We start from the raw sequence: 9,672 nt of genomic DNA, 5'->3' as shown, positions 1-9,672 counted from the left end.
GCTGGGCGGGACTCTGCCCCACTCCTGCAGCAGGGCCTGGCCTGGGAGCAGGCGGGAGATCCTGGGCTAGGAGCTGGGCAGGAGAGCTGGCCATGGCGTCAGGGTTTCCCAGGCTTCGTGTGGGGAAAGAGCAGCAGCCCCAGGCTTTATGCTGAGGCTAGAGGTGTGAAGTGGCACCTTCGCAGGGACCATCAGCACATCAAAGCCCTGGGGGGCTGGGGCCCTGGGGAAGAGAGCTCCTTTGAACAGGCTGGTGTTGAATTTTACCCCAGCTGGGGTGGAGCTGTGTGACAGGTCACCGACCCCACAGACACCCAGCTGCCGGCTTGCGACGGAGCCTGCCCAGGTGCCCCATGCCCAGTGGGCTGGCGAGGGCACAGGGCGGCTCTGTATGGCTGGGCTGTGCCACCCACTTGATCAGAGGGGGCAGCTTGCACCTCACTGCCACGGGCGGATGAAGCCATACACGGGAGGGTGCCCGGTGGCTGTGTGTCTGTATTCCTAGGGCAGTGCCAGCAGCCCACGGTACATGGTGGGGGACAGAGGTCCAAACCCACACAGGGAGGAAAAGAACCCAGGAGTCCGGGCTGCATGCCCAGGTGCTAAGCGTTATCCCACACTACTCAAACCCGGCTGGGCCCTGCCCTGAGTGATGGGGCAGAAGACTGGTCCTCACTCAATGTGGGCTGGGGGCAGGGCTTGGGCCGGGAAACACAGGGGGCAGGTGCCTCCTAGAGCAGGACCCTAACCAAACCCCCCCTCCCCCCCCGGGGAGGCTGAAGTGTCGGGCCCAACCCCAGCTCTGGGCCCTGATTCCCCAGCCAGTTCCCGAGCCCAACCCCTGACATTCTGGGGAGGGGCCCAGCAACCCAGGGATGCTCCCCCTGCACGGGCCTGGGCAGGGGCTTGTGCTCTGCTGCCCTGCAGGCTACCAGGAGGCGCTGGCACCCTGGGCCAAGGGGGGCGAGAGACAGCGAGGGAGCCGGAGCAGCCTGCCCCTCCCAGCCCAGGCTAATGGCCATTTCCACACCCTGCCGCTAATGAGCCCAGGAGCCCACTATCACATCCAGGCCATGGCTCGGGGCCCTGCCCGCACCTGGCCTGCTGGCTGCGGGGGGCCAGGAAGGAGGGTCTGTCTGTCTGCTGCTGCCATCAGCATGTTGGGGGGCGACGGGGGTGAGAGGCTCTTTGCTGGGGTAGCTGCCATGGGGAGGGGCAGCCCAGCTCCCAGGGCTGGGAATGTGGGGGCACCTCTCCACCAAGCACCTGCTCCAGCGAGGGACTCGTTGTGCCCAGGGCGCAGGGCTGGAAGGATCCAGGAGCCCCCCACTCCGGGGGCAGAGTGGGCTCGACCCAGCAGTTCGGGGACAGACGCCGCCCCAGAGCCTGCAGCCGTCCCAGGCAGACAGCTCAGCTGCAGGGACCCTGTGCCCAGGGAGCTGGAGCACTTGTGAAGCAAGAATATTAAACAGCCCCCTGAGCCCTCCCACCCCCGCCAGACACTGGTTCCAGGGGGGCAGGAGGGGCCTCGGCGGGGAAGGGGATGAAGCAGTGCATTGTGGGAGGGTGGCGAAAGAGACACAAAATGCCCCAGCAGCCCAGCCCAGTGCACAGGCCCCCAGATAAACACCCAGGGGGGAGCCTCTCCCGGGCTCACAGCCAGGCCTGTCCCCAGGGCTCCTCCAGCAGTAAGAGCCTCTAGCCATGGGGCTCCCAGCCCTCCCCTGGGATGATGCCCCTGCCAGCGTCTCCCCCCAGAAGGACGGGCACCCGATAGGCCAACATGCCAGCTGGGGGGCAGGGGCTGATGCTGGCACAATTTCTCCTTTCTCGGTTTCCCTCCCTTGGAGCAGCCTGGCCAGCCCTCTCCTTCCCTGGCACTCACACCCCCGACCCCCTTGGCACAGGGGTGTGTATGGGCAGGGCAGCTGAGCAGTTCGGCCTGGGACGGGAGTCAGGACTCCTGGGTTCCTCTCCTAGCTCTGCGACTAACTCACTGAGCACAGCATGTCCCTGCTCTGTGCCTCAGTTTCCCCATCTGTGACATGGTGCCTGATTGTAAGGCTTCTCAGGGTGGGGGGCTGTGTCTCCCCTTAGGTGTCTGTCAGCACCTGGCACAGTGGGACCCTGATCCACTGACTGGGGACCCCCAGAGTTACCATAGGACAAACCCCAGCCTGGGGGGGCGGGCTGGACACCCCTGCTGGGGATTCTCAGGCTGGCTATGACACGATTTTCCCAACCAGCTGGGCCCCTCGCTCATAATGAGAAGTCCAGAACCACAGCCCCCTCCACCACCAGCCCACGTCCCCCTGGAGTCAGAGCGTTCTCACTATGAGGCGGAGGGAGGGAGGGTGTGAAGAGCTGGGAGGGACCCCCGGGCTACGTTCCCAGGCCCAGTGCAGCTGGCACTTGACACGACTGGTGTAAAGGTTACCATGGAACCCAGTGTGCAATTCTGGAAAAGAAAACAGAAGGGGGAGAGGCTCTCAAGGGAATGTGGGGTGGGACGTGCTTCCAAAATACAGGGTCCCACACTGATAATGGTGTGTACACAGACACACACACACAAGTGTACGCACAGGTACCCGCCGCACTGACACAGATGTGTACACACACACATCCCCGCACAATACAGACATGTACACAGGCCCAGCCACTAATACTAGAATGTACAACCCCCACACAAATACAGGCGTGTAACAGACACGCACACCCCTGCATGAGTACAGGCATGGACACTGCTCCCCCTTGCACGACTACAGATGTGTACATAGACCTCACACTACTACAGGCGTGTACATAGCCCCACCCTGCACTAATAAAAGTGTGTTTACACACACAAGCATATACAGGTTCTGGGGCTGAGGGGAGGCCAGGCCAGGAAACCAGTCTCATTCCATCTCCCAGCCCCAGGGGTTGGGGTCTCCTGCCTGTTCCCCTCTCTCGTTTCCACTTGCCCCTTTCTCCACCCCCATCCCAGCTCCCATATCCCCTTAGTGGATGCCCTGGCTATGGACTCCATGGGCAGGAAGCTGGGGGGGGCCTTTCTCCCCCCCTCTCCACCCACCCTGGGTTTTGACAAGTGCTGGCGTTTCTCCCTGCCAGACTGCCCAGCCACACCTGCGCTGGGAACCCAGGGTTAGCCCGAGCTCTCCCAGACGGAGGTGAAAGATCAGAGCTCCCTATGCCCTCCAATGGAGGGGGGTCCCTGCAAGGGAGTGATGCTGGCTCCAGCGTCCATCCCATCCGTGCTATGGGGACCCCGGCCCCTGACTCCTGGAGAATCCTGGGATGCCCCTCACCAGCACCGGGAACCTCCCAGAGACTCTGGGGTATCTGCCCTCAGTCATCTCTGTCCAGTCGCCCCCACTGGGAGCGCTGAGCCCCCACCTCGCCTCTCCCTGCCATCTTGTGCGCTGCCGGCGCTCGGCCCCTGGCCTCAGCTGCAACCCCTGTCCCAAGGCTTCTGCCCTCCCTCGGGGGAAGCTTGCCAAGCCCCAGGCCCACAGCACCATATGGAATCAATTATTCGTCCCTCTTCCCCAAGCTGGAGCTCCCCGGGGAGCTCCTCACTATGCGCCCAGCCCGAGCCCAGCGCTGCAGGGGGCTGCGTGCAGTGACACCTCCCAGCAAACACAGAGTGTGCCGGGGGGCTGGTGAGGGGACGCTGAGGGCTTACCTGCCCCATTCCTCACCCCCCGCTCCCTGCACTCCTGGGCAGGTTTACCTCCCCTGCATGGACGGCCGGCGCTAGCCCCTGCCCCCTCCAGAGGGCGCGCTCTGTGCAGTGCTGACAGTTGGGGTTCACTCCCACCCCGTACTGCCCCCAGCACATGCACACAGGAGCCTCCCCTTCCCAGCGGCGTCATCAGGAATGGATGCCGGCCTATTCCTTTGGGTCCCTTGGGGCTTGGACCATTCTGGGCAGCTCAGGAGCAGAACATGTCACAGAGCACGTGTGTGCAGGGTGAGTCACAGAGCATGTGTGCAGAGGTTGTCACTGAGCACATGTTTGCAGGGCATGTCACAGATCATGTGTGTGCAGGGCATGTCACAGATCATGTGTGTGCAGTACATGTTAAGAGCATGTGTGTGCAGGGTGAGTCGCAGAGCATGTGTGCAGGGCATGTCACAGAGTATGTGTGTGCAGAGCATGTCACTGAGCATGTGTGTGCAGTACATGTTACAGAGCACGTGTGCAGGGCATGTCACGGAGTACATGTGTGCAAGGTGAGTCCCAGAGCATGTGTGTGCAAGGTGAGTCCCAGAGCAAGTGCATGCAGCACATGTCACAGAGCACAATATGCAGGGAGTGTCACAGAGCACGTGTGCAGGGCATGTCACAGAGCATGTGTGCGCAGAGGGTGTCACAGAGCGTGTGTGCACAGGGCATGTCACTGAGCATGTGTGCGGGGCATGTCACTGAGCATGTGTGTGCAGTACATGTTACAGAGCACGTGTGCAGGGCATGTCACAGAGTACATGTGTGCAAGGTGAGTCCTAGAGCATGTGTGTGCAAGGTGAGTCCCAGAGCAAATGTATGCAGCACATGTCACAGAGCACAATATGCAGGGCGTGTCACAGAGCACGTGTGCAGGGCATGTCACAGATCATATGTGTGCAGTACATGTTAAGAGCATGTGTGTGCAGGGCGTGTCGCAGAGCATGTGTGCAGAGCATGTGTGCAGAGCATGTCACTGAGCGTGTGTGTGCAGTGCATGTTACAGAGCACGTGTGCAGGGCATGTCACAGAGTACATGTGTGCAAGGTGAGTCCAAGAGCATGTGTGTGCAAGGTGAGTCCAAGAGCAAGTGTATGCAGCACATGTCACAGAGCACAATATGCAGGGCGTGTCACAGAGCACGTGTGCAGGGCATGTCACAGAGTGTGTGTGTGCAGGGGGTGTCACAGGCACACCATCCAGGCCCCTCAGTGGGGAACAGACACGTAACAGCACAAAGCCACTCATACAGCGCTGGATGGGGTGACACAGGGCACAGGAACTGCCAGCCTGGCTCAGCAGAGGGCTCCACTTAGCATCCTTCTGGGACAGTAGCCGGCACCAGCTGCTGCAGGGCAAGGAACAAGGACCCACCCCCGCAGTGGGGTCTCCCCAGGCAGGCAGTGATGGGTCCCTGCCCTGTAGCAGGAGGGGTTGGAGGCCAGGCAATGTACTTGTCACCCAGAGAAATGTGCTCAGCCCGGGGGCAGGGGGAGGGTTGAGGGGAGAAGTCCCTAAAAAGTTCCTAAAATGCAGTTTGGAAAAGCTGCAAAGTGGGAGGCGCAGCCCCTGCCAGCCCAGCCTGTCAGTCTAGGGGCTTGTACCCCAGCCGCCTGTGGGGCGCCCTAACCCTCCTGCCCAGGGCCTGCCCGAGTGCCCCATTGTGCCATGTGCCAGCGGGGCACAGGAGCGCCCCGGAAGGAGGTCTGTGGCCCAGCTCCGCAGGTGGCTGGAGGGCTGGATCTTGACCCGTGGCCCAGCTGCTGAGTCTGCCTAAAGCTATTCCAGGAGATTGTTTTCCCCACCATGACGTGATGGCATTAATTGTACTGTACGTATTCAGATCTCCCGGCTTGCTTTCAATAGCCACTGGGAGCTTGATGTCAGCTCCAGGACACTCCCGGCCAGTCCTGGAGGGTTGGCGACCCTACCCGTGGGCCCGGCAAGGTGGCACTTGTGCAAACAGCTGAGCCCAGTGCACTCACAGGGAGACACAAGCCAGGCCACCCACGGGGGCGGCAGCCTGGCCCGGCTCACCCAGGAATCGCCCCAAGACACCGAGCAGAGACGCCCCAGGGCAGCATGAGTGCGAGCCCTAGGATGTGCCCCAGGAACCTCCCCCAGACTGGCAGAGGCTGCCCCAGTGGTAGAGCTGGGCCCGAGGCCCCCCTGACCCCAGCCAGCACTGCCAGGGGCGGTTGGGCTGGGCCAAAGTAGACACCAGGGCCCAGGGCCCCCTGGATCCCCCACCGCTGAGCAGCAGCACTGGGGGAAGGGAGAATAGGGAAAGCAGGGCCTGGGCACCTGGGTGGGGACTGAGACCAGGCGCAGACCCCGGGCTCTGGTGGGTAGGGGAGGCCAGGCCAGGAGCCACGCGGACCCCAGGCTCTGAGGGGAGGGGAGGCCAGGCCAGGAGCCACGCAGACCTCAGGCTCTGTGGGGGCGGGACGCCAGGGCAGGAGCCATGCGGACCCCAGGTTCGGGGGTGGGTAGGGTAGGGGAGGCCAGGCCAGGAGCCACGCGGACCCCAGGTTCGGGGGTGGGTAGAGTAGGGGAGGCCAGGCCAGGAGCCACGCAGACCCTGGGTTCCGGGGGGGGCTAGGGGAGGCCAGGCCAGGAGCCACGCGGACCCCAGGCTCTGAGGGGAGGGGAGGCCAGGCCAGGAGCCACGCAGACCTCAGGCTCTGTGGGGGCGGGAGGCCAGGGCAGGAGCCATGCGGACCCCAGGTTCGGGGGTGGGTAGGGTAGGGGAGGCCAGGCCAGGAGCCACGCGGACCCCAGGTTCGGGGGTGGGTAGAGTAGGGGAGGCCAGGCCAGGAGCCACGCAGACCCTGGGTTCCGGGGGGGGGCTAGGGGAGGCCAAGCCAGAAGCTATGGGGACCCCACGCTTGAGGGGGTACGGGAGGGCAGGCCAGGAGCCACGTGGACCCCAGGCTCTAGCGGGTAGGGGAGGCCAGGAGCCATGTGGACCCAAGGTTTGGGGCTGGGAAAGCGGGGCCAGGTGCCCCCCCAGACTCCACATTTCAGTGCTTGTTGCACTTTAATCTGGCAGAGGAAGGTCAAAAATGATCTAACAACTGGCAGCTGAAGCTTGACAAATTCAGCCTGGAAATTTAGCGTGGGTGTTTCCCAGGACAGGTAACTAAGCACTGGAACAACTTACAAGGTGCATGGTGGATTCTCATCATTGAATTTGATGTAACAGACCCACTCCATTCAGCCAGGCATTAACTCAGGGACGTCTCTGGCCTGAGTCATGCAGACAGGTGACACCTGTCCCTTCTGGCCTGAAATCTCCCAGTCTGCCCACTGCAGCAGTGTGCAGCTGGTGGAGCTGGGAATGGGCCCCAGGTGTCCTGGCTTTCACCACCTGCGCAGCCTTGCCCTCTGAGCACTGTGCTCTAGCAGGAGGTAGCACACCCAGCCTTAGCCAAGGCAAAGCGCTCGGGGGCTCTCTCCTGGGGAAGGTCAAGCGCCCAGCGTAGCCAGGACACTGAGGAGCTCCCGCTGGCCCAGCCTGGGGCATTGTGGGATTGTGCTGCTTGACGTGAGGAGGGATGGTAAGAAAATTAGCAGCTCTCGCTGGCATGTGAATTGGCCCCTGCACACTTCCCAGCTCAGGCAGCCCCAATTAAAGGGCAGAGGAGTCAGAACTGACACCTCTGCAAATGGGGCTGGCTTTCCCAGGGGCCTCCTGCCTCAGGCCCAGCCAGGCCTCTGTGGGTTTTGACACCTCCATGCAACCTGCCAAGGTGCCACTTCACACCTCCGGCCTCAGCATAAAGCCCAGGGCTGCTGCACTCTCCCCACACACAGCCTGGGAAGCCCCAAGCCCTGACGCCATGGCCAGCTGTCCTGCCCGGCTCCTAGCCCAGGATCTCCAGCTGCTCCCGAGCCAGGCCCTGCTGCAAGAGTGGGGCTGGGCCCACTCAGACTCCACCTCTCCCACCTCCTCCTCAGACTCCTATAGCCTGTCCCCTTCTTCTGCACTCCTGGCTTCCCAGGAGCCCCTCCACGGCTGCCTCCTGGGGCGAGCACCCGCTCTGCCCCCCAAGCTCCAGGCAGATCCCTGCCGCCGCAGCCAGAGGGCACAGGGCAGGGCAGGCGGCGGGCAGAGGCAGAGCGCCAGCGAGCGGGAGAAGCTGCGCATGAGGAATCTGTCCAAGGCTCTCCACACCCTGCGACGCTACCTGCCCCCCTCAGTAGCACCGGCCGGCCAGAGCCTGACCAAGATCGAGACCCTGCGCCTCGCCATCCGCTACATCTCCCACCTGTCGGAGCTGCTGGGGCTCAGCGAGGAGACGCTGGCCCAGAGGAGAGAGGGCCCACGCCGGCACTGCCAGCTGTGCCCCGAGGGGCTGGGTTGCTGCCAGGCCACGACCCCTGGCCTCCGGGCAGCATCTCCAGCCCCGTGGGAGGGGTCCCCCCTAGCCACAGAGTCCTGGGTGTCGCCCACCTGCTGCCCTGCCGCAGGGACACCCCCTGAGCTGGTTTGGACTCAAAGTACTGGAGCAGCATCCTGGGTGTCACCCACCTCCTGCTCTGAAACAGGGACTCCCCCGGAGCTTCATGGGGCCCACATCTCAGACATAATGGCCTGGGGCTCGCCCACCTCCCGCCCCAAGGCAGGGAGCCCTCCAGAGCCCTATGGCACAGCATCCTGGGGATCCTGCACTGATCCGGCAGCCCCCCTGGAGCCCAATGGGATCAGAGCCACCGACACAAGGCACTGGACATCGCCCACGCACTGCCCCCTGCTGGCTGCTTTCTACCAGGTACGCATTGCACTCTGGGGGGGCCCCTTCCCTGCCCCATATGCTACAGAGGCCCCGGCAGGAGGCTGGCAGCATCCACAGCGGGCCAGATTCCCCTAGGGGATCCAAGCTGGTGGGCCACTGTGCCTGCTTGCAGCCCGTGGGCTCTGCACAGGACAAGCCTGGGGCACTGGGCCCTGGCGGGACGGTTCTGATTGGAATGCCATGCCAGAGAGATCTGGGCTGGCTCCCAGACTCCTCCAGCAGCAGCAGCTTGGAAGCCAGGAGCTTCTGTTTAATGTGCTTCTCTCTGCCCCCGGGGTCCCCTGAGCCACTCTGCCCAAGCAACGCTGGCAGGGTGACCAGGCAGAAAGCCCCCCCCGCTTGGTGTTCAGTGCCAGGGCTGAGCCACCCGTGCCACTGGGCATGGAGCCCCAAGGGTCTGCCGTGACAGCCAGGGGCTACCAGTGCACCTGGATCTGTGCCCTGCCCGAGTGAGGTGGGTTCTGTGCTGGGAGCCCAGGGAAGGATGTGGGCAATGCGGGAGCACAGCACACTGCAGCTTCAGAGCCTGTGCAGACGTGCTAGGTCTGTACCATGCACTCCCCGGCTGCAGGAGGGAGCATCTGGTCAGAAACAAGGGCTTGCTCTTCATGCCAAGGCCAACCACGGGGGGCTGCTGCAGGGACCCCAGGACCCTCCCATGCTGCAGAGCAGGAGGCCTGGCCAGGGACATAATGTGCAGAGCCCCGAGTGCGCGCCAGACACGACGCCAAGGGGCTATGCAATGGGGCCCCTTGGCCAGAGCGACACGGAGCCTAGGGGGAGGGGAAATGCTCCCTCAGAAAGCAGCTGAGGTGCACAGGATCTGTCCCTGCAGCGCCCTGGGCAAGGGGGTGCCTGAGAACTGGGGGCAGTGGAGTCTGGTGGGGCCTGCAGTGCGCCTCAGCCCAGCCAGCCCACCTGGCACCTTGTTAAACACACCTTTTCCTTTGGCACAAGGCAGGGCCCACGTCGCCAGGCCTGGAGTGGTCCATTGACCCCAGCCCCCAGCCAGCCTGCAGCCACCACAGGGCCATCCCGGCAGAGCCGGCCCAGCAGCAGGAATGGGGGGCAGCTGGCACTGAAGAGATGACGAGACGCAGGACATCGGCCGCGTTTGGGTGCGGAGCTACGGGCCTCCTCACGGACTAG

At 63.4% G+C, this 9,672-nt stretch overlaps 1 protein-coding gene across 1 annotated transcript; it reads left to right on the top strand.

Annotated features, from left to right (window-relative positions):
* The first annotated feature begins 7,566 nt into the window (after positions 1-7,566).
* Positions 7,567-9,672, top strand: MESP2 (mesoderm posterior bHLH transcription factor 2). Its single transcript, XM_030578188.1, has 2 exons — positions 7,567-8,499; positions 9,481-9,672. Exons 1-2 carry the CDS (start codon positions 7,567-7,569, stop codon positions 9,670-9,672), a joined length of 1,125 nt encoding a protein of 374 aa, XP_030434048.1.

This window comes from Gopherus evgoodei, chromosome 10, assembly GCF_007399415.2.
Source record: "Gopherus evgoodei ecotype Sinaloan lineage chromosome 10, rGopEvg1_v1.p, whole genome shotgun sequence".
In the NCBI taxonomy this organism is placed as follows: Eukaryota; Metazoa; Chordata; order Testudines; family Testudinidae; genus Gopherus; species Gopherus evgoodei.
The sequence above is the reverse complement of the archived record's forward strand: the minus strand, read 5'-3'. Positions and strand labels throughout refer to the sequence as shown.

Bases quoted from the DNA above. Each gene is read 5' to 3' on its own strand.
- MESP2 (XM_030578188.1), top strand. From the start codon at position 7,567: ATGGCCAGCTGTCCTGCCCGGCTCCTAGCCCAGGATCTCCAGCTGCTC. The intron at 8,500-9,480 runs GTACGCATTGCA...CTTTGGCACAAG, and splicing joins TGCTGGCTGCTTTCTACCAG to GCAGGGCCCACGTCGCCAGG.